At 39.0% G+C, this 27,798-nt stretch overlaps 2 protein-coding genes across 13 annotated transcripts in view; both read right to left on the reverse strand.

The window, feature by feature from the left end:
• The window catches only part of LOC135273162 (centrosome-associated protein ALMS1-like), a 169,412-nt gene extending 147,878 nt beyond the window's left edge, over positions 1–21,534 (reverse strand). For all 12 annotated transcript variants that reach the window (XR_010340991.1, XR_010340994.1, XR_010340993.1 and 9 more), the window contains exons 1-2: positions 15,873–21,534; positions 14,567–14,700 (exon numbers count right to left, since the gene is read on the reverse strand). Coding sequence is in view for 7 of the 12 variants with exons in the window: in XM_064372073.1 (XP_064228143.1) it covers positions 14,567–14,700; positions 15,873–21,273 (5,535 nt within the window). In the remaining 5 variants the exon portion in view is untranslated. The remainder of the gene's footprint in view (positions 1–14,566; positions 14,701–15,872) is intronic.
• A 19-nt stretch (positions 21,535–21,553) lies between these two features.
• LOC105706663 (centrosome-associated protein ALMS1-like) overlaps positions 21,554–27,798 on the reverse strand; it is a 103,547-nt gene continuing 97,302 nt past the window's right edge. The window contains exon 14 of the mRNA XM_064372082.1: positions 21,554–21,671. Within this exon, the coding sequence (XP_064228152.1) occupies positions 21,648–21,671 (24 nt within the window). The 3' untranslated portion in view covers positions 21,554–21,647. The remainder of the gene's footprint in view (positions 21,672–27,798) is intronic.

A 27,798-nucleotide genomic window follows, 5' to 3' on the forward strand; every position in this document is an offset into this window, starting at 1 on the left:
AATAACTTCATTATCAACAAAAAGGATGTCCAGAGACCCCATCTGAAAGCCACCAACTACAAAGACCACAAGTAGATAAATCCACAAAGATGGGAAGAAACCAGTGCAAAAAGGATGAAAACACCCAAAACCAGAATGCCTCTCCTCCTCCAGGGGATCACAACTCCTCACCAGCAAGGGAACAAGGCTGGATTCAGAATGAGTCTGATGAATTCACAGAAACAGTCTTCAGAAGGTGGGTGATAACAAACTTCTCTGAACTAAAAAAACATGTTCTAACCCAATGCAAAGAAACTGAGAACCTTGAAAAAAGGTTTGACGAAATGCTAATGAAAATAAACAGCTTAGAGAGGAATATAAATGAATTGATGGAACTGAAAAACACAACATGAGAACTTCGCGAAGCATACACAAGTTTCAAGAGCTGAATTGACCACGCAGAAGAAAGGATATGAGAGACTGAAGATCAACTCAATGAAATAAAACAAGAAGGCAAGATTAGAGAAAAAAGAGTAAAAAGAAATGAACAAAGCCTCCAAGAAATATTGGATTATATGAAAAGACCTAATCTACATTTGATAGGTGTACCGGAATGTGACGGAGAGAATGAATCCAAGCTAGAAAATACTCTTCAGGATATTATCCAGGAGAACTTCCCCAACCTAGTAAGGCAGGCCAATATTCAAGTCCAGGAAATACAGAGAACACAACAAAGATATTCCTCAAGAAGAGCAACCCCAAGGCACATAATCATCAGATTCACCAGGTTTAAAATGAAGGAAAAAATGCTAAGGGCAGCCAGAGAGAGAGACCGGGGTACCCACAAAGGGAAGCCCATCAGACTCACAGCGGATCTCTCAGCAGAAATCCTACAAGCCAGAAGAGAGTGGGGGCCGATATTCAACATCCTTAAAGAAAAGAACATTCAACCCAGAATTTCATATCCAGCCAAACTAAGCTTCACAAGCGAAGGAGAAATAAAATCCTTTACGAACAAGCAATTGCTCAGAGATTTCCTCACCATTAGGCCTCCTTTACAAGAGCTCCTGAAAGAAGCACTAAACATAGAAAGGAACAACCATTACCAGCCCTTCCAAAAACGTACCAAATGGTAAAGAGCATCGACACAATGAAGAAACTGCATCAACTAATGGGCAAAACAACCAGCTAGCATCAAAATGGCAGGATCAAATTCACACATAACAATATTAACCTTAAATGTAAATGGGCTAAATGCCTCAAACAAAAGACACAGACTGGCAAATTGGATAAAAAGTCAAAACCCATTGGTGTGCTGCATTCAGGAAATCCATCTCACATGCAAGGATACACAAAGGCTCAAAATAAAGGGATGGAGAAAGATTTACCAAGCAAATGGAGAGCAAAAAAAAAAAAAAAAAAAGCAAGAGTTGCAATCCTAGTCTCTGATAAAATGGACTTTAAACCAACAAAGATTAAAAGAGACAAAGAAGGGCATTACATATAGGTAAAAGGATAAATAAAACAAGAAGAGTTAATGATCCTAAATATGTACGCACCCAATACAGGAGCACCTAGATATATAAAGCAAGTTCTTAATGACCTACAAAGAGACTTAGACTCCCACACAATAATAGTGTGAGACTTTAACACTCCGCTTTCAATATTAGGTCAACAAGACAGAAAATTAACAAGGATATCCAGAACTTGAACTTAGACCTGGACCAATTGACCACATAATTGGAAGTAAATCAATCCTCAGCAAATGCAAAAGAACAGAAATCATAAAAAACACTCTCTCAGACCACAGTGCAATCAAGTTAGAACTCAGAATTCAGAAACTAACTCAGAACTGCACAACTTCATGGAAACTGAACAACTGGCTCTTGAATGTTGACTGGATAAACAATGAAATGAAGGCAGAAATAAAGATGTTCTTCAAAACCAAAGAGAACAAAGACACAAAGAACCTCTGGGAAACATTTAAAGCAGTGTCTAGAGGAAAATTTATACCAATAAATGCCCACATGAGAAGTAAGGAAAGATCTAAAATCAACAACCTATCGTCAAAATTGAAAGAGCTAGAGGAGCAAGATCAAAAAAACTCAAAACTTAGCAGAAGACAAGAAATAACTAAGATCAGAGCAGAACTGAAGGAGATAGAGACACAAAAAACCCTTCAAAAAAATCAATAAATCCAGGAGTTGGCTTTTCGAAAAGATCAACAAAATAGACCGCTAGCCAGATTAATAAAAAGAAAACAGAGAATAATCAAATAGATGCAATAAAAAACGATAAAGGAGATATCACCACAGATTGCACAGAAATACAAACCACCATCAGAGATTATTACAAACAACTCTATGCACATAAACCAGTAAGCCTGGAAGAAATGGATAAATTCCTGGACACTTACACCCTCCCAAGCCTAAACCAGGAAGAAGTCGAAACCCTAAAGAGACCAATAACAAGGACTGAAGCTGAGGCAGCAATTAATGGCCTACCAACCAAAAAAACCCCAGATGGGTTCACAGCCGAATTCTACCAGACATAGAAAGAGAAGCTGGTACCACTCCTTCTGAAACTATTCCAAAAAATCCAAAAAGAGGGAATCCTTCCCAAATCATTTTATAAAACCAACATCATCCTGATTCCAAAACCCAGCAGAGACTCAATAAGAAAAGAAAACTTCAGGCCAATATCCATGATGAACATAGATGCAAAAATCTTCAATAAAATACTGGCAAACTGATTGCAACAGCACATCAGAAACCTTATCCATCACAATCAAGTAGGCTTCATCCAGGGGATACAAGGCTGGTTCAACATACGCAGGTCTATAAACATAATTCACCACATAAACAAAACCAAAGACAAAAACCACATGATTATCTCAATTGATGCAGAGAAGGCCTTCGACAAAATTCAACAGCCCTTTATGCTAAAAACTCTCAATAAACTAGGTATCAACGGAACGTATCTCAAAATAATGAAAGCCATTTACGACAAACCCACAGCCAATATCATACTGAATGAGCAAAAACTGGAAGCATTCCCTTTGAAATCTGGCACTAGACAAGGATGCCCTCTCTCACCACTCCTATTCAATATAGTACTGGAAGTTCTAGTCAGAGAAATCAGGCAAGAGAAAGAAATAACGGGTATTCACTTAGGAAAGGAAGAAGTCAAATTGTCTCCATTGCAGATGACATGATTGTATATTTAGAAGACCCCATTGTCTCAGCCCAAAATCTCCTGAAACTGATAAGCAACTTCAGCAAAGTCTCAGGATACAAAATCAATGTGCAAAAATCGCAAGCATTACTATACACCAACAACAGACTTAAAGAGAGCCAAATCAAGAATGAACTGCCATTCACAATTGCTACAAAGAGAATAAAAATACCTAGGAAGACAACTAACAAAGGATGTAAAGGACCTCTTCAAGGAGAACTACAAACCACTGCTCAACGAAATAAGAGAGGACACAAACAGATGGAGAAACATTCCATGCTCATGGTTAGGAAGAATCAATATCATGAAAATGACCATATTGCCCAAAGTTATTTATAGATTCAACGCTATCCCCATCAAGCTACCAATGACCTTCTTCACAGAACTGGAAAAAAAAATCTTAAACTTCATATGGAGCCAAAAGAGAGCCCACATAGCCAAGTCAATTCTAAGCAAAAAGAACAAAGCTGGAGGCATCACACTACTGGACTTCGAACTATACTACAAGGCTACCAAATCAGAGATATAGACCAATGGAACAGAAGAGAGGCCTCGGAGGCAATGCTACACATCTACAACCATCTGATCTTTGACAAATCTCACAAAACCAAGCAATGGGGAAAGGATTCCCTGTTTAATAAATGCTGTTGGGAAAACTGGCTAGCCATGTGCAGAGAGCAGAAACTGGACCCCTTCCTGACACCTTACACTAAAATTAACTCCAGATGGATTAAAGACTTAAACATAAGACCTAACACCATAAAAGCCCTAGAAGAAAACCTAGGCAAAACCATTCAGGACATACGCATAGGCAAGGACTTCATGACTAAAACACCAAAAGCATTGGCAACAAAAGCCAAAATAGACAAATGGGACCTAATTCAACTCCAGAGCTTCTGCACAGCAAAAGTAACAATCATTAGAGTGAACTGGCAACCAACAGAATGGGAAAAAATTTTTGCAGTCTACCCATCTGACAAAGGACTTATATCCAGAATCTACAAAGAACTAAAACACATATACAAGAAAAAAACAAACAAGCCCATTCAAAAGTGGGCAAAGGATACGAACAGACGCTTCTCAAAAGAAGACATATATGAGGCCAACAAACATGAAAAAATGCTCACCATCACTGGTCTTTAGAGAAATGCAAATCAAAACCACATTCAGATACTATCTCATGCCAGTTAGAATGGTGATCATTAAAAAATCTGGAGACAACAGATGCTGAAGAGGATGTGGAGAAATAGGAACACTTTTACATTGTTGGTGGGAGTATAAATTAGTTCAACCATTGTGGAAGACAGTGTGGCAATTCCTCAAGGACCTAGAAATAGAAATTCCATTTGACCCAGCAATCCCATTACTGGGTATACATCCAAAGAATTATAAACCATTCTATTATAAAGACATATGCACACATATGATCACTGCAGCACTGTTTACAATAGCAAAGACTTGGAACAAACTCAAATGCCCACTGATGATAGACTGGACAGGGAAAATGTGGCACATACACACCATGGAATACTATGCAGCCATCAAAAACGATGAGTTCATATCCTTTGCAGGGACATGAATGAACCTGGAAACCATCATTCTCAGCAAACTGACACAAGAACAGAAAATGAAACACCGCTTGCTCTCACTCATAGGCGGGGGTTGAAAAATGAGAACACATGGACACAGGGAGGGGAGCATCACACACTGAGGTTTGTTGCGGGGGGGACCTGGGGAGGGACAGAGCAGGGTAGGGAGTTGGGGAGGGATAACATGGGGAGTAATGCCAGATATAGGTGATGCGGATGGAGGCAGCAAACCACATTGCCACGTATATACCTATGCAACAATCCTGCATGTTCTTCATATGTACCCCAGAATCTACAGTGCAATAAAATAAAATATAAACAAACAAACAAACAAACAAACAAACAAACAAAACAAACCATGGACTCAGCCAGACTTGTAGAGACAATGGAATGATCTGCTTGTACATGGAGCTACCTCCTCTGGGTCTCCTCTCCACTGAAGGTTACACAGGTGATGGGATAATCTGCATGCAGGTAGGAGCTACCCATTCCAGGTCTCTCCTCTCTGCTGAAGGCTGCACAGACAATGGGATGACCTGCCTGCATATATGAGCTACCCACTCTGAGTTCTCCTCTCCACTGAGGGCTGGACACTTGTAGGGACAACCTGCCTGCAGACAGGAACCACCCCTTTTCGGTCTCCTGAAAACTGTTCTGCCACTCGATTAAGCTCCTCTCCACCTTGCTCACCCTCCACTTGTCCACATACCTTTCTTCCTAGATGTAGGACAAGAACTCAGGACCCATCAAATGGTGGGACTAAAAGAGCTATAACACAAACAGAGCTGAAACGTACCCCCTTCCCCACCTGCTATGTGGCAGGCAACAAGGAGAGAAGAGCTGCAGCCTTTCAGGAAGCCCAGACCTAGGGATTCCCCGAGCCAGGACTATGACACCCTCTTGGGTTTTTGTGGTTTCTGGTGTCTCCAAGCTTCCGGGTGCCACCATGTTTCCCTTGTCCAGACGTGGGTGCCCACAGCAGAAGCTGCATGCAGTACATCTGGTCCCACCGCAGCCTCGTGTGGAGTCCACCAGTGCCAGCGCCTGGAGCTGCCTGCCCCACCACAGCAGTCAGGCTGTGTGCAGTGGCTAGACCCCATACTTGCTTGCCCATCCACCCCTCACCACTCCATGCCTGGTTCACACTTGGCAGGTGTGTGATCCAGGACAGTAGAGCAGCCTGCCAGGCTGAGTTGGCAGAACGCACCCAGCAAGTGTGAGCAATACACAGGCAGAAGGTGCCACTGGCCACAGCGGTTTCCAGATTGCAAAGCAACACTCCAAGGATCCTGTGACATTTTATTTCTTTTCTCTTCTTAAAAGAGGGTCTTGCTGGTGTCACCCAGGCTGGAGTGCAGTGGCGCTATCACTGAAGCCTTGACCTCTCGGGCTCAGGTGATCCTGCCACCTCAGCCTCCTGGAGAGCTGGGACAACAGGCACATGCCACTACACAGGGCTAATTTCCTTATTTTTATTTTTGTACAGACTGAGTCTCACTCTGCTGCCTAGGCTGGTCTCCAGCTCCTGGGTTCAATGGATCCTCCTGCCTCAGCCTCCCAAAGTGCTGGGATTACAGGCATGAGCCACCATGCCTGGCCAGATGTACTTTCCCCCATTCTTCCTGCTAAGTAAAATGAAGTTCCCTGGACAATATATATAAAACAAATGTAAGAAGAATCTGAAAGATGTAGAGAAGAAGGCAGACTAGCTAGTCATCTAGGGACCTGAGGAATTACACTATGGTGCAACCCCTGGGTTTTCTTTTTCTCTCACATATACAGACTTAGAGCTGAAGAAGTCTACAACCCAGGAATAGTGAGCACAGACCAAAAAAAAAAAAAAAAAAAACAAAAACAGTAGAGGTGAAGCCTAGCAAAAGAGAATACATTCTACTTGAGCCAACCGCCACACAAAAAACTAGCCCCACTCACAACTACACTAGCAAAGGCCAAATGAGGACCCTAGGACTTACTTTCATCTCTGCTGGCTGATAAAGCACTATCCCTCCCTTGTGGTATCAGTGAAAGTCTAGGGCAGCCGAGACTATCCAGCAAAATGAAATGCCCCTCTCTCTCCCAGCTACAGGTTGAAAGAAAATATTTGCAAACCTCATATCCAATAAACGTCTTCTATCCGCTAGACTTACATTTAACCTATATAAAGAACTCACAACAGTAAAAAGGTAAAAAAAACGACAATCCAATTAGAAAATGGGCAAAAGAGATAGACATTTCACTTAACAGGACACAGAGATTGGAAACAGAGATATGAAAAAACGTGCAACATCAAAAACCATTAAGGAAATGCAATAGACATTTCACTTAACAGGACACAGAGATTGGAAACAGAGATATGAAAAAACGTGCAACATCAAAAACCATTAAGGAAATGCAATTTAAAACCTTAATAAGATATCACTACATACCTATTAGAATGGCTAGAATAAAGATAGTAACAGTATCAAATGCTGGTGAGGATTACGTAGAAGATGGATTACTCACACACTGCTGGTGGGAATGTAAATGAAATAACCACCCTGGAAAAAAGCTGTGGCCTGTCTTTCAAAAAACTAAACATGCAACTACCATATGACCCAGCAATTGCGATCCTGGGCATTTATCCCACAGAAACAAAGACATATTCACACAAAACCTTGCACATGAATGTTTACAGCAGCTGTACTGGTAAAGTCAAAAACTAGAAAACAACCAAAGTGTTCTTCAATAGTGAATATTTAAACTGTGGTGCATTCATACTGTGGAATACTATAGATCAATAAAAAAGAAAAACTGATACACAAAACAATCTGGATGAATAAATACCCCTTAGTACCCAACCAGAATGGCTATAATCAAAAAGACAGAAAATAACAAATGCTGAAAAGGATATGGAGAAACTGAAACCCTCATGCACTGCTCAGGGGAATGTAAATAGCACAGCCACTTCAGAAAAACGTTTAGAAGTTCCTCAACATGTTAAACATGGAGTTACCACGTATGTCCCAGTAATTCTACTCTTCGGTATATACCCCAGAGAAAGGAAACATCCACTGTAATACATAAACACTTACTATGTTCATAGCAGTCCTGAATGGCCAGAGTGGAAAATCCAAATGTCTACCAACTAATTAATAAACAAAACATCTATACAATGAAATATAATTTGGCAATAAAAAGGGATGAAGTACTGATTCAAGCTACAACATAACATGAATGACTCTTGAAAACATTATGCTAAGTAAAAGAAGACAGTCACAAAAGATCACATACAATTCTCTTAATATGACATGTCCAGAACTGGCAAATCCATAGGGAGAGAAAGTGGATTGGTGTTTGCTTAGGGGTAGGGAACTGGTGGAGAGGGGAGAATAACAAAGTTCTAAAATTATGTTATTGTAAAATTCTGTAAACAAACTACACTTTAAAATGGGTGAAACGTATGGTATTACAGTAAATTATACTGAGATAAAGATGTTATGAAATTACTGGTTAGCTAAAATGTGTCTTTTACTAATTTCCAGAGACTATTTCACAATTAAAATTCTCTCTTCTCAACAGATCTACATGAGTTTTATCAGGTTATATTATTCTCTCATTGTCCAGCTTAATGACAGCCAGGTGCAGTGGCTCACACCAGTAATATCAAGCACTTTGAGACACTGAGGTGGAAAGATAGCTTGAGCTCGGGAAGTGGACATTGCAGTGAGCTATGATCTGGCCACTATACCAGCCTGGGCAACGGAGCAAGACCCTGTCTCAAACAAACAAAAACACGTCAAAGACTTCATGTAACAAACCAAAACAGAAATTAATTCTTCACTGTCACATAAACCAGTACAAAGACACACAAAGACACACACACACAGTCGACAAGCACTAAAAAGTAAACATCTACTTTCTATGAATAAATGAAACATATTACCATGTGATATAAAACTTACTTAAAAGACCAATAATCTTTTGGAAACATTTGTTTTAAAAAAAAGTTGTCTCAATATTTTTAATGTATAAATTACCACAGTATTTATGGCAGGAGTAACTATGTAAGAAGCTCACAGTTTTGTATTTTATGACGTCAAAACCAAATTAAAAAAAAAATCGGTTAAAGCTGACTTCATTAGGTAAAGTATACTTCTACTAATAGAACCAACAACTATGGTAAGTATTTAACAATTTGACTATAATGTGTCATGGTGAGTCTCTTTGAGTTTGACCCATTTGGAGTTCATTAACACATTTTTCATCAAATTAGGGAAGTTTTCAACCATTATTTCTTCAAACGTTATTTCTGCCCCTTTCTCTCTCTCTCTTCCCTTAAGAATCCCATAATGCATGTTGGTATGTTTGGGGATGTCTCATAGCCCTGTTCATTTTCTTTATTCTTTTCTCTTTCTGCTCCTCAAATGAATAAATCAATTGACCTTTCTTCAAGTTCACTGATTCTTTGTTCAGACTACTCAAATCTGCTACTGAACCCCTCTAATGAATTTTTAATTTGTTATTGTACTTTTCAGCTGCAGAATTTCTGGTTGTCTCCCTTTTTATAATTTCTATCTCTTTGTTGATACTTCTTTTTGGTGAGAAATCCTTTTCTTGGTTTCCTTTAGTTCTTTGACAATGGTTTTGTTTAGTTCTTTAGTACATCTAAGCTGGGCTTCCTCAGGGAGAGTTCCATTAATTTCTCCTTTTTCCTCTGAATGAGTCACACTTTTTTATTTCTTTGCATGTCTTATTATTTGCTGAAAACTGGACATATTGAATATTATAATGTGACAACTCTGGATACTGGATTGCCCCCTTCCCTGGAGTTTGCTGTTACTACTTGTTGTAAGCTATTGTTTGTTTAGTGACTTACTATTTTGTAAAGCTTCTACTCTTTGTTGTGTATGGAACTGAAGTCTGTACTCCCTTAGCTTCAGGGTCAACTACTGTTTTCACAGTTTCCTTAAACACCTGCAGCCAAGAAAAGAAAAAAGGTAATAGGAAAGAAAAAAAAAAAAACACTCCCAGTCTTTTTTGCTCTGTGTTTGGGGCACTCTGTCAAAACTTAGCCAAGCCATTTACAACTCTGTCTTAGCTTTCACAACCTACTCAGGCAGGGCCTGAAGGTCAGCTAGTGGTGAAAGCTTAGGGTCTTCCCAAGCCTTTCTGAGAAGGAATCCAATCCTAGGCATGTACATAACCTTCTCAATTTCTCAGCATACACAAAAGCTTTTAAAAGTCCTTATAAAACCCTGTATCTCCTTTTTCAACTGTTTCTTCCTGGCTTTTTGTCTACCTATTCATTGTCCTAATTTTTATCCCCAGATTCAGGCTGCTACAGCTGAAACTCTGGCCTTTAAATACCTTTCACACGTGCTGACGGATAAGGCACCCCAGTCCCAGGAAAGCTCTGAGTTTTATAAAACAAAGGGAAGCTCATACCGATTCTTCAGAGACTTCAGGCAGGTTAAAACAATCGCTTTTTTTTTTTTTTGAGACGGAGTCTTGCTCTAACTCCAGGATGGAGTGCAGTGGCATGATCTCGGCTCACTGCAACCTCTACCTCCTGAGTTCAAGTGATTCTCCTGCCTCAGCCACCTGAGTAGCTGGGATCAGAAGAGTGCACCACTTTAGTAGAGATGAGGTTTCACCATGTTGGCCAGGACAGTCTCGATCTCTTGATCTCATGATCCACCCGCCTCAGCCTCCCAAAGTGCTGGGATTACAGGTGTGAGCCACCGCGCCCGGCCCACAATTCTTTGAGAGCAAGAGCTGTACTAAACCTTCCAGTGCTGACAGCTTGCACCAGGAGTGTAAGCTGCTGTCTTCAAAGCCATTGTTAATCTAGACACAAGGAATGGTAGGTAAGCAATTTAAGGTGCCATAGTGTTCTCTTTCTGCAGTGCAACAGCTCCCTACCTTTCCTGGTTTTTAATGTTTTTAACTAAATTCCAGAGTTCTACAAAAATTAATTTTGATAGTTTCTGGAAGCTTATTAGGTGTTTTTGTAAGAAACGGAGCCCTAAAGTTCCCTACTCCACCATTATTATATGAATTCACTCACAAATGTTTTATATGCATAATAAAAGCTTTTGACTTCGATTATGCTAATTGCAAATTTCAAATACATATTCTTTATCATATTTTGGGTATTACTCCTACTCTAAAGAAATACTTTTAATTAGCTATAGATTTTATTTTTATTCCTAAATACTTTTTGGAGCTTAATGAAATAATTGTGGTTTCTTCATTAGATCTACGAATGTAAAAATTTATTTATAAATTTCCTAATATTGCACTATCTGCTTTGCCTGTAACATCAATTCCCAATTTCCCCTTCCTACCGGTCCCTGGCAATCACCATTCTATTCTCTGTTTACTGAATTTCACTATTTCTACCATCCGACATTTATTTTACTTGTTTGGTTGTTATTCATACGCTCTCACTTAAAGTAAGCTCACAATGAAGAAATGTTTGTCTATTTTGTTCAGTGATGTCTCCTCAGCCTATAGATGAGTGACAGTACATATCAGGCATTCAGTAAGTATTTGTAAAATGAATGAATAAATGTCCAACAGTAGGGTAGCGAATAAATTGTTATGTTCACACAATGGGATATTATATACCTATGTAAAACTATGCTTTCAGAGAAGTGTTACAGGGAAATCATAATATATTTAAGTTTAAAAAAAAAGGATCCAAAACTGTACATACAGAGTGGCCAATACGGGTTCCCCAACAGCAAGGCATATCTTGCCAAACACTATTTCACAACTACTCAGTTAACAGACTGAAGAAAGTCAATCATAAGATGGTGAAACATAAGATGGTTGAATGACAGTATTGTGAAGTACTCACCACAGGTGTTAGAATTATCTTATTCAAAAGATTTAGATTTTTTTTTTTTCTTTTTGAAACAGTCTCCCTCTGTCACCCAGGCTGGGTGCAGTGGCACAATCTCGGCTCACTGCAACCTCCACCTCCCGGGTTCAAGCAATTCTCCTGCTTCTCCTAGTAGCGTGATCACAGGCATGCGCAATGACACCCAGCTAATTTTTGTATTTTTATTAGAGACGGGGTTTCACTATGTTGGCCAGGTTGGTCTCAAACTCCTGACCTCAGGTGATCCATCCACCTCGATTTTCCAAAGTGCTAAGATTACGGGTGTCAGCCACCTCGCCAGGCCAAAAAGTTTTAGACTTTTTATCCACAATCCTTAGTAAACATTGTTAAAACTTTTGGATGAAAATATTTATCAAATATACAAATGGCACAAAGCTGAAAGGGATACTTTAATATAATAAATGACCAAATTTAGATTAAAAATCATTCCAATAGGCTTGAACACTGATACAGAAGCAATGAAAAGAAATACAGGAGAGTTAAAAGGTATTATATAAGGCCAGGCGCAATGACTCATGCCTGTAATCCCAACACTTTAGGAGGCTGAGTCGGGTGGATCACTTGAGGTCAGGAGTTCAAGGCCAGCCTGGCCAACATGGTGAAACCTCCATCTCTATTAAAAATATAAAAATCAGCCTGGCATGCTGTCACATCCCACCCAAGTAGCTGTAATCTCAGCTACCCGGGAGGCTGAGGCAAGAGAATCACTTGAACCTGGGAGGTGGAGGTTGCAGTGAGCCAAGATCGTGCCACTGCAGAACAGCCCGGGCAACAAGCCAGACTCTGTCCCAAAAAAAGAGAGGATTAAAAAAAAAAAACTATTATATAGATACAAGGTCATGCCACTACACAACAGCCTGGGCAACAAAGACTCTGTCTCAAAAAAAAAGATATTTTTTTAAAAAATTATCATATAGACACAAGAAATGAGAATAGAAAGTGTGGCAGCAGTTCACAGTTTTTTGTTTGGTTTTGTGTTGCTTTTTTCCTACAGTTTTAAGTTTTGAAAGCAGTACTTTTTTTTTAATGCCCAATTATGCTGTGTCCATTAGAAATCTCACAGGACATTGGCAGAAAGAGAATTACTAAATATATTTCATGCTGGTCAGATCAGAAATGAAAATGTGTTTTATCTAATTCAGGACACCTTATTTTAAGAAGAACACAGACAAACTAGAGTCTACCCAAGGGAAGGCAACTTGATTGCTGAGGGATCTGGAAACAAACACAAGAAAGTAATTTTTTTAAAACAGGGAAACACAGATCACTGAGAAAACTATGTACTTCCAAACAAATGATGCTAGGATAGTGCTCACTTCAGCAGCACATATACAAATGGTGCTAAGACAACCAATTATCCATGATACAAATGGTGCTAAGACAACCGATTATCCATTTTATTATTCTTACTGTCAATTTTGTTTTCGTATACGTAAAACTGAAAATCCAATCTACTTTGTACTTTTCAAACACTTTTCCAAAATTGAGATCATCCAAGTAACTAAACTATATCACTGGAGAATAGTTTTCTACGACACTTTGTATGAATCAGGCCATGAAATCCTTGTATGATAGCTGTATCAATTCTTACGGGATTAATAACAGTAATAATAGCTGTCAGTTATTGAGTACTAACTAGGTATCACACATTCTACTTAGCATTTTATAGGCATTATCTCACATAATCCACACCAAAACCCTCTAAGATAGGTATCATTATACCCTACTACCGTGCAAAATAGCAGACAAAATGCCTTATCCATAGGACAATGAATAAATTATCATGTAAGCACAATTGGAATGCTTTACAGTAATAAAGAACAAACGAAAACTATGCACATCTACATTGAAGCAGCTCAAAACCCTAAAACTACGTGAAACACCCAGTTCTCAAAAGAATATGTACCATACTGATTCCATCTACAGAGAGTTCAAAACCACAGAGAGGAGCAGGAAAACCATTATATATAAAAATATGAAATAAAAATGATATGATTGGGAAAGAAGAAACAAAGAACTTCAACAGGATTGGGTAATGTTCTATTTTTCAAGCTGGATAGTCAATATACGGGAATTATTTTTACTTGCTGCTATTCTTTACATTTATGATTCATATATACTCTTTTCTATGTACGAAATAGTTAATAATAGAAGGAAAATAAGTACTATTAAAATGAAAGTCATTTATACGTAAGCTACTATTGCTGTGTACTCTAAAGCATTTAAAATACAACATTTGAAAACAGCTGGACACCATCTGGATTTCAAGGTATCACTTTCAAGAGAAAATAAGGGTGATATTTAATCCTCTCTCTTCTAAAAAATACTGATAAAACAAGCAAATCAGTTTTTATTTTTCTAAGATGATAAATTTTTCAAAATATGAACTTGGAATTAATAAAAACTTAACATATCTAGACTGTAAGAATCTAATACCTACATCTTAACTTTTGAAAAATTAAGACGCCTGTCTAGGCACAGTGGCTCACGCCTGTAATCCCAACATTTTGGGAGGCCAAGGCAAGAGGATCATTCAAGCGTTCAAGACCAGCCTGGACAACATAGAGAGACCCTGTCTCTGCCAAAAATTTAAAAATTAGCCAAGCATGGAAGCACACGCATATGGTCCCAGCTACTTGAGAGCTGAGGTGGGAGGATTCTTTGAGCCCAAGAGTTCAAGGCTGCAGTGAGCTGTGACTGCACTGCTGCACTTCAGCCTAGGTAACAGAGCAAGACTCCAACTCAAAAACAAAACCAAAGAAAGGCTCATAACACTAGCCAAGTATTATCAGCAAGTCAGCTGAAGCCCAAGGAAGAGATCCAAATTCCATCACCCATTCTTTCATATTTACTTTTCATTTCCAGATTTCTTTTATACCTTGGACAAGTCAGTTGTTCTCCCACGACCAAACAACTCTGCCTTGATCTCTTCTACTTTCCTCCTGTCATCTTCATTTAATGGTGAAATGGAGTATCCACAACCATGTGCTAAATTGAACTTCAGATTCCAGGCTGGAGAGAAAGCATAGTATACTTGAGATAATAAAATGTGAAAGTGATAATTTGTCAACAACTGTAGACATTTGATCATAAAAGATCATCAATATATGCAACTTAATTCCCACCACAATACTTAGTATGTCTTCTTCTCAATTATGACAAGCTACTAGAAATTCTTGACAGAGATCATTTCACTGCAAAGTCTAATTTTTTTAAGCCATGCTTTATAGATAATTCTACAAAAAGGTCACTTTAAATATGGTATTCAATCATATTTATCTTAATCCTCCTAATCAAGAAAGTCCCTTTGCTTCTCCTGCTATGTAACTTCCTGCTATGTAACTCACACTTCCATGAGAGTGATATTTCAAAGTAATAAATACAACTTGGAGGTTTTTTTGTAGAATAAAAATGTGCAAGGAACAGTGTAGGAAGTTAACTTCAAGGGACAATTTCCAGAGAGGTGTAAAATACTTTTAAATTATCTTCCAAAATATATTCCCATATTGTCTTACAGATTTTTTGTTTTGTTTTTAATGGAATTCTATTACAAATTAATGAGATTTGTAAATATTATCTTTTAAACCTCTAACTCAAGTTTTAGCATAAAATACATTGATTTTTTTTTAAATGTCTGAGATCAGCACCCAGAGTTTTATTAGAAAAGGGAAAGAGAAAATATATGTAGTTCTAGGACAAAAAGCAATTTAGAGCACAGCAAACTGGAGGCTTTTTCTGCCTTTAGAATAAGGATACTATAATGGAAGGATTAGGGAAACGTGATAGCTTTAGGAGCTCAGAATCCCAAGTGACCTCTTTACTCTCTGTCATACATCAGTATCTACTTCTCCTAAAAACCTAAACTCAGACTGGTACTATTTTTTTTTATTGCATTTTAGGTTTTGGGGTACATGTGAAGAACATGCAAGATTGTTGCATAGACTGGTACTATTAATACTGTAACTTAACTACATTGTTGGTTAAACAGGGTTTTTCTGGATTGTTAGTAGAAATACAATCATTCTAACAATTGGAAAATACATTTAGAACTCTCAACATCTAACTTTATTTTTTTTCTTGTTTTTATTTTTCATTGGCTAAACTCCTTCAAATCATAAACACCTAACTTAAAACAAATTATTAAACTATAACGTTTATAAGCCTGAACCTGACTTTAGTCTTACCATGTGCTCGTACCCGGCTTTCCTCTTCCTCTGTATTTCTGAGTATTTCTTTGGCGTGATTCAGGGAGGATTCACATTGCAGAAGGTTTTTTACATGGGCAGCCAATGAATCTACGCTGCTACTACCACCATCCTCACTCTCTGACACACCCTCTTCCTCTCTGCTATCTGTTATACTTGTCTTGGGTGAAACATATGGAAAGAAGTTTAGAAGAACATCGGAAACTGATTCCAAAGACTCTGGTAAATTACTGTCCCATGAGCAGGAACCATTTCCATCACTGGCATCACTACTTGAATCACTTTTTATGATAGTCATCACAGGGATAATCATTTTATTCCCAATGGTTCCACTACACCCTTCAGGTTCAGATCTCATTACAGAGTTGGCTGCTTGATACTGCCTCAGGGTTTCTTCTAACGCCATACTGGCTTTGTTCTCTGCTTCCTGTAGAGGGCTTCTAACTGTAGTTGAACTAAGAAACTCCCAATTTTCAATGCCTCTCTGACATTTCAAATTCGTCTGTGTGCCAATATCCTTCTGTATGCACCTGCTGCTTGGGCTTTCCTCTGTGAATGCCTGTCTCCGAAGCAATTCAACATTAGATAAATCAGTGGAAGAAGGTTCTTTGAAGCAAACCACCTTCTTAGATTGTATAAATGAAATATCACTAATATCTCTGAAAGGGGGAAGGGGAGCAGGAAAATTACATCGTTTCAGTGCTATGTTCTCTGCCTCCATCAAAAGTGTCCGAATTTCCTTAAGAGTTTTAGAACGATTTTCTGCATCCTGGATTTCTTCAGAGCCAACATCTCTAAAACCTGCAGATTCTGGTTTATTTATTACAACTCTGTCATCAGCCTGAGAATTTAAAAGCACATTATTTGAGCTAAAACTGGAGCCAGAAGAATCCAAATTATCTATTAGCCTTTGGACATGTTCTGAAATAAGCTTGTGCTTCTCACCATGTGAGTAAGTACCAGAGGGAACTGTTTGTAATCTAGTAATTGGATCAGCTTGCCCAAGAGCACTTGAGATCTTTAGAGCATCTTCAGTTAGGTGTCTATCTGGCAAATCCTTGTGATAGAAAATATCTGGTTTCTCTTGGTGTGAAAAGGAACTAAAAGGAGATGTTGGTAATACTGTTTTCTGGCCAGCTGCTCCAGGAATAGCTGAAACCTTCAGCACATCTTCAGTTACATATCTACCTGGCAATTCCCATGGACTGAAAATACTTGATTTCTCTCTGTGAAAATAAGAACTAGAGAGATGTATTGGTTTTCCAGTATTCACATCAGTTGGTTCAGGGACAGCTGAAATCTTTAGACCACCTTTACTTTCATCTTTATCTGGCAACTGCTGTTGAAATAAAACATCAGGCTTTACTCTTTGAGAATAGGAACTATGAAAAACTGTCAGTGATGGAGTCTTCTGGTCATCTGGTCCAATCACAGTTGAAATCTTGGACTTCTCTATTTGTGGGTAGGAACTAAGGGCAGTTGCTGGAAACTCGGTTTTCTGGTCATCTGGTACGTCTGCAGTTGGAATCTTGAGTTTCTCTGTATGTGAATGTGAACAGGAACTAGACAGTCTTATTGGTATCCCAGTCCTCTGCTCTGCTGGTATAGAAACACGTGAAACTTTCAGAGCCTCTTCTGTCAGATGACTGTCTGGCAACTCATACTGAGAGGAAACACTGGGCTTCTCTCCATATGAGTAGTAACTTGAAGATACTGTTGGTATGTCAGTCTTCTGGTCACCTTGTCCAGGAAGAACAAAAACATTTAAAGCTTCTTCAGTAACATCCGGCAACTCCTGCTGATGAAGAACACTGGACTTCTCTCCATTTGAGTAGGAACTAGAGGACAATATTTGTATCCCAGTCTTCTGGTCAGCAAGCCCAGGAACCTCTACTGCTTTCAAAGTTACTTCAGTAAGATCTGGCAACTCCTGCTGATAAGAAATGACAGACTGCTCTCTCTGCGGGTAGGAATTAGAGGACAGGATGTTTATCCCAGTCTTCTGGTCAGCTGCTTCAGAAACTCTTAACATTCCCAAAGCTGCTTCAGTGAAATGTGGCAACTCTTGCTGGTAAGAAATAATGGGCTTCTCTCTGTGTGAATACGAAGTAGAGGTTACTGCTGATACCCCAGTCTTCTGGTCAGCTGATCCAGGAACATCTGAAACTTTCAGAGCCTTTTCAGTTAGATGACTATCTGGCAACTCTTGGTAAGAAATATTAGGCTTCTCTGTATGTGAATAGTAAGAAGAGGTTACAGTAGATAACCCAGTCTGGTCAGCTGGACGAGGAACCACTGAAACTTTCAGAGCTTCTTTAGTTAGCTGACTGTCTCGCAGGGCCTGCTGGTAGAAGACAATGGGCTTCTCTCTATGTGAGTATAAACTAGAGGATACTGATGGTGTCCCAGTCTTCTGGGCATCTGCTCTAGGAACAGGTGGAACTTTCAGAGCTTCTTCAGATAAATGACTGTCTGACAGGGTCTGTTCGTAGAAAATGACAGGCTTCCCCCTATGTGAGTCGGTAATAGAATATACTGGTGGTGTCTCGGTCTTCTGGTCAGCTGGTCCAGGAGTGGCCGAAACTTTCACAGCCTCTTGATTTAGAGGACTGTCTGGCAGAGTCTGCTGGTAGAAAGTAATGGGCTTCTCTTCAAGTGCACTGGAAACTAAAGGTCCTGTTGGTATATCAGTCTTTTGTTCAGTAAGTCCAGAAACAACTGAAACTTTCAGAGCCTCTTCAGGTATGGGACCATCTGGAAAGGCTTGTTTGTAGATAATAATGGGCTTCTCTCCAAATGAGTAGGAAGGAGAGGTTATGGTTGGTATGCCGGTTGTGGGGTCAGCTGGTTCAGAAGCAGATGAAACTCTCAGAGCCTCTTCAGGTATTTGACTAACTAGCAATGGCGGTTGGTAGAAACTGCTAGGCTTCACTCTACGTTGTGAGTAAAAAGGAGAGGTTACGGTTGCTGTGCCAGTCGTCTGGTCAACTGGTCCAGGAGCAACTGAAACTTTTAGAGACTCTTCAGGTGGATGACCATCTGGAAAGGCCTGTTTATAGATAACAATGGGCTTCTCTCCAAATGAGTTGGAAGGAGAGGTTACAATTGGTGTGCCAGTCATCTGGTCAACTGGCCCAGGAGCAACTGAAACTTTCAAAACCTCTTCAGGTAGATGACTATGTGGCAAGACCTGTCGGTAGAAAACGCCAGGCTTCTCTGTGTGTGAGTAGAAAGGAGAGGGTAAAGTTGGTATCCTAATCTTCTGGTCAGCTTGTCCAGGAACCACTGAAACGTTCTTAGCCTCTTCAGTTGGAAGACTACTTGGCAACAACTGTTGGTAGAAAATTCTGGGCTCCTCTCTATGTTGTAAGTAGGAAGGAGAGGTTACAGTTGGTGTGCCAGTTGTCTGGTCAACTGGTTCAGGAGCAACTGAAATTTTCAGAGCCTCGTCAGTTGGATGACTACCTGGCAAGACCTGTTGGTAGAAAATACCAGGCTTCTCTGTGTGTGAGTAGGAAGGAGAGGTTGGAGTTGGTGTCCCAGTCTGGTCAGCTGGTCCAGGAACAGCTGAAACTTTCTGTGCCTCTTCAGCTATATGACCACCTGGCAAGGTCTGTTGATAGAAAATACCAGGCTTCTCTGTTTGTGAGTAGAAGGCAGAAAGTACTCTTGGTATCCAAGTCTTCTGGTCACCTGGTCCAGTAACAGCTGAAACGTTCCGAGCCTCTTCAGGTATATGAGTATCTGGCAAGGCCTGCTGGTGCAAAATGCTGGGCTTCTCTCTATGTTGTGAGTAGTAAGTTGAGGTTGGAGTTGGTGTGCCAGTCTTCAGGTCTGCTGGTCTAGGAGCTACGAAAATATTCAGAGCCTCTTTAGGCAGATGACTGTCTGGCAAGGTCTGTTGGTAGAAAATACCAGGCTTCTCTCTTTGTGAGTGGAAAACAGAAGGTACTGCTGGTGTGTCAGTTGTCTGGTCAGCTGGTCCAGGGACGGCCGAAACTTTCAGACCCTCTTCAGGTAGATGACTGTCTCGTAACACCTGTGGGTACAAAACACTAGGCTTCTCCCTCTGTGAGTAAGAACTAGACTGTACTGCTGGTATCTTAGTCTTCTGGTCAGCTAGTCCAGGGACAGTTGAAACTTTCAGAGCTTTTTCAGTTGGGTGACTATCTGGCAACTCCTGCTGAGAGAAAATACTGGGTTTCTCTCCAAGTGAGAAGAAACCTGAAGGTACCGTTGGTATCCCAGTCTTCTGGTCAGTCAGTCCAGGAATAGCTGACATTTTCAGAGATTCTCTATGTAGATCACTGTTTGGCAACTCTTGTTGGTAGAAAATACTAGATTTCTCTCTATGTGAGGGAGAATTAGAGGACACTGTTGGTGTCCCAGTCTTCTGGGCAGCTAATACAGAAACAGCTGAAACCTTCGGAGCTTCTTCCGGGAAAAGAATGTCTGGCAGGATCTGCTGGGCAAAAATAATGGGCGTCTGTCTTTGTGAGTAGAAACTAGATGGTGTTGAGGGTAAACCAGTCTTCTGATCATCTGGTCCAGGAACAATTGATACGTTCAGAGCCTCTTCAGTTAGATGACTATTGGGCAAGGTCTGCTGATAGAAAGCACCAGGCTTCTCTGCAAGTGAGGAGGATATAGAGGAAGTAGAGGTTACAGTTGATGCCCCAGTCTCTTCGTCAGCTGGTCCAGAAACAGCTGAAATTTTCAGAGCCTCTTTGGGTAGACGGCTGTCCAGCAAGGCCTGCTGGTAGAAAATAAGGAGCTTCTGTCTGTGTGAGTATGCGCTAGAGGGTACTGTTGGTAGGCCAGTCTTCTGGTCAGCTGGTCCAGAAACAGCTGAAACTTCCAGACCCTCTTCAGGTAGATGACTGTCTGCTAACACCTGTGTGTACAAAATACTAGGTTTTTCTCTCTGTGAGTAAGAACTAGACTGTACTGCAGATATCTCAGTCTTCTGGTCAGCTGGTCCAGGAGTGGCTGGATCTTTAAGAGTCTCTTCAGCTTGATGACTGTCTGGCAACTGTGGCTGGTAAAAAATACCAGGCTTCTCTCTATATGAGTAGGGAGTAGAGAGTACTGTTGCTGTCCCAGTCTTCTGGTCAGCTGGTCCAGACACTGCTGAAACTTTCGAAGCCTGATCAGTTAGATGACCATCTGTTAAAGTCTGTTGACAGAAAAAGAGGGGATTCTCTCCACGTGAGTGGGATGTAGAGGATACTGTAGCTATTCCAGTCTTCTGCTCCACTGGGCTAGGAGTAGCTGAAACTTTCAGAGGCTCTTCAGTTAAGTTACTCTCTGGTAACTCTCGTTGGTCGAAAACACCGGGCTTCTCTCTATGTGTAGAGGTTACAGTAGGTATTCCAGTCATCGGGTCAGCTGGTCCAGGAGTAGCTGAAACTTTCAAAGCCTCTTCAGTTAGATGACTGTCTGGCAAGCCCTGCTGGTAGAAAATACTGGGCTTCCCCCTATGTGAGTAGGAACTAGAGAGCACCGTCGGTGTCACAGTCTTCTGGTCAGCTGGTTCAGGAACAGCTGTGACTTTCAGAGTCTCTTCAGTTAGATGAGTATCCGCTAATGTCTTTTGGTTGAGAGTATCAGTGTGTTGACAAGTAGTAGTTTCTAGAGGAGAACTTACAGCCAACTGAGACAGGTCCTCAAGGGACGAGGATAAATGAGATCCAATATCTGAATCAACAGGTGTGGTAGTGATACCTGATTTCAAGTTGGATTGAGTAACTTTAGCTATGCTTCCTTTAGAAGTGTCTCCTAAAAAAAAGAGATTTGTTAATATTGTATGAAATTTTCTATATGCTGAAAAAAGTAAAGCAAGCTTTGAACCTTTAAAAAGCTTCTAGAAATGAATCCTGAGGAAGCAGCCATCAAAGGAGACAAATATTTGCACACAAAGATGTTAATTAGAAAACTAAAGTAAAAATATTTTAAATCTTCAACAACAGAGTAATGGTTATAAACAATAGTATATCCACTTGATGGAACATTATGTGGATCTTAAAATTTGGCTTTTTAGAGAATTTTCAATGAGACAGGATAATGTTACTGGGTCTAGGATTTGATTCCACCCTACTTACAATCTGTTATTGTGTCTTGTATGCTGGCAGAAGACGCAGGTCCTCAGTGAGAGACAAAAGACTTTATTATCCCTGGTACAGCAAAGGATCATCGGCTTATTTTCACGGGTTCCTCTTGCCCTCAAGTCCCACAGGGGCAGTACAATATGGCCTAGAGGGATGCTATGCATGCAGTGAGTTTGACGGACCCTCCCAACGAATGTACCCTGTATAATATATATATTTAAGTACATAAAACTGAAAAAGACTCTAAAGGTTACTCTGAAGAGTTTGAACTTAATTCCATACGGCATGGCAAGTTGTTTAAAGTTTTGATAAGAACTGTACTGCAAAAATATGAATTCAAGATGAGAAGGGAATATAAAAATCTAGGCTGCACAACTGCACTAATACAATAATTCTAAATGAAAGCAGTTTTAAACAGCAGTGTAAAGTAAGTGACTGCAACAGAAATGACAGGATTTGACAAGCTGTCCCTTAATTTGTTCATTCAAAATATATGAATGCTTACCATGTGCCAGGCACTGTTCTAGATAAACAAGATACAGCAATAAACAAGCAGACAATAATCCCTACCTCACAGAGCTTATTTGTATTCTAGCAGGAGGAGGCTGACAATAAATTGGTAAAACATGTGTGTCAGATGGTGTTAAGATGGCTGATATATACGGCAAGCATCATCTATACTTTACACAGAGGGAAACTGAGTTGCAAAGATGACCACGCAACAATGCTTCTCAATGTGGGGATCTTGTTAACTTGCAGATTCTGACTCAGCAGGTCTGGGTGGGACCTGAAATTCTGCATTTCTAACAAGCCCGCCAGGGATGCCCAATGTTATTGGTTCTTAAACCACATTTTAAGTGCAAAGATACATAATTTTCCTAGAATTGTAGGTGGGTAAGTGACAAAAATTGGTACTTTAACCCTTGAACTCTAAATCCAAATTCTGAGCTCTTTCCACTACAACTGACGGGCTTTCTATAGCCACTGGCGAGCTTCAAAGGAGCTGAATATAGAATGAAATGGGTTGAGAAGTGAATTTTAAGGTAAAGAACTAGAAATATCAAGTATTCACTCTTCAAGAAAAGTAAAACATTTAAAAATGTAACATGCATTGTAACTTGAGAAGGAACATGGGTTACAAAATCTTTGTGAGGTTCTTGCCTGCTGGGTCTGAAGAAAAAAAGAAAAATTTTTGTGAGGAAACAAAACAGGCTCAAGAAGTTCATAAACCAAAACAGATTAACACAACAAAACCTTGTTTTTCCAAATGATTTCCTAATTTTTCAAAGTTTTTACATCCTTTTGACCATTACAAATTATTAGTGACACCATGAATGGAGACAAATGAGATAAATAGCTAAGGAGTTAAGATGTATAGCCCAGGTCCTTAAAAGATCCAGAGGTTTATATAAGATCCAGAGGTTTGTATATTAACCTCAGGGGTGAAGGAAAAGATTAGTAAAGAAAACTGGAAAAACAACTATAGGTTAAGTTGTTAAAAGCAGGAAGAGATGCATGATGTTAAAGAAGATATTATTGTCACTTCTATATAAAGTCAACGACATATATGTCAAACTGTCAAAAGAATGGTGATCACAAATCCATTAATTACGATTTTTAAAATATGTCTATGAAGTAAGGAGTTCATGATGAAAAAATGGTATGTTTTTAGAGGGCTTATTCTCTCAGCCCTGGGAAAGAAGAACACACTAAGTGTATTACAATATTACTACATACTGATCAAATCTTTGGAGATTCATTTTCAGAACTGGGGGTGAGCTGAAGAGGTAAGTTTCAACCAAGGAGAGGAAGAGAGCTGCCAGAAAACGACTATACTATACCAGTTGTATACTGGTGGGAACTGTATGCCTCTTAGAGATGAGATTAAGACTAACAAGCTGGATACAATTTGCTCAAGAACTCTTCTCCATACTAAAGTGCTTAGTGACATAGAAGGCTTCCTTAGGAGACAAAGACAGCACGGTTTTCTTTCCCCAAGTATATTCTGACATAAGAACAAGCAAGCCCTTTATTTCTCATAGACAAAATGAGGTACAAGTCCATACTTCCATTTTACATATAACTAAGAGCCTCTTACTACTAATCATTCCAAGTGAAATATTATGGATTATTAATACTAGCACACACGAATAAATTAGTATAGTTCTAATTTTGAGCCCTCTAATTCAGTCACTAAAAAGTCTGTAACAGAGACTGGGAAGGCAGTGGGGAAGATAGTTAATGGGTACAAAAATATAGTTAGAATAAATAAGCTCTATAATATGATACAGTACAACAGTGACTACAGTCAACAATTTTTTGTAACATTTTAAATTAACTAAAAGAGTACGACTGGAATTTTCACAACACAAAGAAATAATGAATGCTTGAGATGATAGATAATCCATTTACCTTGATGTGATTATTACACATTGTACATTTGTGTCAAAATATCTCATGTACCCCATAAATACATACACCTACTATGTATTCATAAAAATTAAAAATTAAAAAGTTTTTATAAAAATAAGTCTGGCAAAAGCACCTATTGTATGTACAGAGAAGTAGACTCAAATTCCTGTAGTTTTTTTTAAAAGACACCAGTGATATTTTAAATTGGTCTTTATCTTCATTGCTGTTATTCTTGATTTCTAATTAATTACTATATCATTTTGTAAGTTCCTAATTATTAATTATTGGTAACTAAATATCATAATTTTGTTATATTTGGTTAATCCCTCAGTAAACTGATAGATGCTTACCTCAACAATCATTATCTTAAACTATATTTTCTCATAAACTAAACACAAGCATATCACAGTTCAAACAGGAATTTTTTATACCCTTATTAGCACAGTAGATGTAAATATAACCCCTCCAAAGTTCCTGCATACTGATAATTCATTAACATTGTCCTTTTGATAAATGTATGTCATTTAAATAACTTGCAATACAATATCAAGTTAAATGTAATAAAATTGCTGAGTTTCAAAAGATAACACGGCACTGTTTTGTAACACAAAAATTACATATACAAGCTAATACTATGGCCTGTAATTTCATTCCTAATTTTGTTGTTGCTATCATTATTTTTCAATGTGAAAGTGGGAATTGTTAAGGTAAGTGCACGATAGACTCTTCCTCATTCCTAAGTGGGCAGGGGTTTCAAAAAGCTAATGAACTGCTGGTGTTGTAAAAAGTTCATGAACTCTGAACTCGAACATCAAATCCTAAACATTATTTCCTAATATAATAACCCTAGAAAAGTTATACCCCGGTCATAGTAACACCCAGTCATCAAATTACCCTAACAGGGGCACCCCCACTCAAAGAAGTTCCCTCTGGGACAGGAGGAAGATATAATTTCAGATCTTGCTTCTAGGCTGCTCATCTTTAAGGAAACCCTTGAAAGTCCTGCCCCAAATCAAAGTCCTCCCTTACTCTCAGCCACACTCAGGCTCCCTCCCTGCCCTGAGTAACTTGCATCTTCAAGGGAGAAGATACCCAACAAATAGCAACCTAAGGTAGTAAGGTTAAACCAAAGGCTGGGCTTCAATAAAAAGTATGGCAGGAAAACTAATAGATAAATCAATTAGGTTTAGAGGCAGGGAACATAAACTTCAATACCCACCAAACAACACAGAGATCAATAAAATAGTGATAAGACACTAATCCATAGGCCTTTATTACAACTGACACAGATATTCAATGAAATATGACATTTACTTTTATTTGATACACTTTCTTGGGAACTGATCCCTGCCAAAATACAAAGCCTACCATCTTATTCTACCCCTCCCCCAGTCTACCCAGGCACGTTAATTCATTTAATATTCATCAATTCATTAAGTCATTTGGCAGATATTTATTGAGTAGCTTTCATGGCCAGGTGCAAAAATAAATATATTAGCAAAGTCCTAGCTTTACCCTCAAAGAGCTTAAAGTCCTATGGGAGATAGAAACAAGTAAAAAAGCAATTACTAATTTCAGTGTGAGGGCAGTGATTAGGGAGGCTATTTACAGGATACTACAGTAACATATGTAAGAAATATCTGGCTCTTAAAGAGTCATGGAGAACAGTGAAAAACAGGAACATTTTCCTCAAAGACAGCTAAGCTCCGAATGAAAGGATAAAGACCAGAAGTTGGCCAAAGAAGAACACATAAAGAATAGGGAAGCATTTCAAGGACAGAAAATAGCATCTGTGAGATCGAGGAGACAAGAGGGTCTAGAATCATGAAGAAATGACAGTAGTTCAATATGAAAAAAGAGGCAAGTATAAGGCTGAGAAGGTAAGCAGGGACCTTTTACTACGTACTAAGGAGTTTAGACTTTACCCTGAGTTGTTAACAATGGAAAGCAAGAACTCCAAACTAGGAAGTGACATTATCAAGTCTGCCCTGTAAACACATTATTTTGGCTTAATACAGAAAATGAGTGGCAGAGAAGATGATCAGTTTTCCATTACCAATGCAGTAATTCAGAAAACAGAATGAGAGTCTAATAATCAGAATCAATGGGATTGAGTGATTGGACAGGGATGAGGTGAAAGAAGAATACAACTTTCTAGCTTGGCTAATAAGTAGACACTCATTCCAATGAGGAGAAACAGAGAATGAAAAGTAGGTCTAAAGAGATAATTGGTTCCATTTTTAAAGTTCTGACATTAAGATGCCTATGGAAAATCCAAATGAAGACATTTCATAGTAGTCAGATACAAACATTTGGAGTATGAGATGTATCTAGATAGAGTCCTACAATTGGAAGTCATCAGCCATATAAAATTACTGAAGCCCTGGGTGTGGATATTACCTAGGAAGAAGTTAAAATCCTTTCTTACACAAAACATTGTTTCCTACTATGTCACTACCTGATGCTGTAAACAAGCTGAGGCAGCCAGTACTGTACCACTAACTGATGAACTCTTAAGTTAGGAAACAATCATCAAGACTCTTTCATGCCTTTATTATGTGCCAAGATTTGGGTTAGGTACATAATAGATAAATTGGTGCCCTCTCTGAGAAACAGTTTGGATAAACTGATGGTGCAATATGTTTATGGTAAGGTTATAAAGGGATTGAAAACATGAAAAACAGAGAGAACAATATGGAATGAAGCAATCAAAATCTTGTTAGAGAAAGTGGGACTTCGGGCAAGTCACTTAATTTCTCTAAGTTTCATTTTGCTCAAGTAGCAAACAGAATAATAGCAGTGCCCATCATCGTAAGTCAGATACAAATATAAAAGAATATGGCATAATAATAATATGATAAATAACAGAATACATTGTCCATACCTAATCCAAAAATCTGAAATCCAAAATGCTCTCATGAGTATTTCTTTTGAATATGATATCAGTAGTCAGAGAGTTTCAGATTTTGGACCATTTTCGATTGTGGATTTTCAGATTAGGGATGCCTGACCTGTATTGTATTATATAATTCATATGTAATATATTATAATAATAAGATGTAAAATGCTTAGCAAAATGAACAAGCAGTAAATGTCAGCTATTATTAATAGTCCAGGATGGGGGCTGCAGATTTTAGAAAAGTTAGTAAAGTTTCATGGCATAGGTGTCCCACCTTCTGTGGTTTCAGATCCCTGAGTTTATTCAATATTGCCTGAGAAACATCTTTACCTTGCTTCTCATACCCTGATTACGGTAACCACATGGTTATTTCTACCAATAACCAAAGACAATAGCACATCTAAGTCAAGTTTTCAAAACTCCAGTTGTCTTCTGGTCCCTAACAAAATGACACAAACTTCCTTTTCCCTCCACTTTCCTAGAAACC

This window comes from Aotus nancymaae, unplaced genomic scaffold, assembly GCF_030222135.1.
Source record: "Aotus nancymaae isolate 86718 unplaced genomic scaffold, 86718_ANA_hifiasm-v0.15.2.pri h1tg000338l, whole genome shotgun sequence".
NCBI classification, from domain to species: domain Eukaryota; kingdom Metazoa; phylum Chordata; class Mammalia; order Primates; family Aotidae; genus Aotus; species Aotus nancymaae.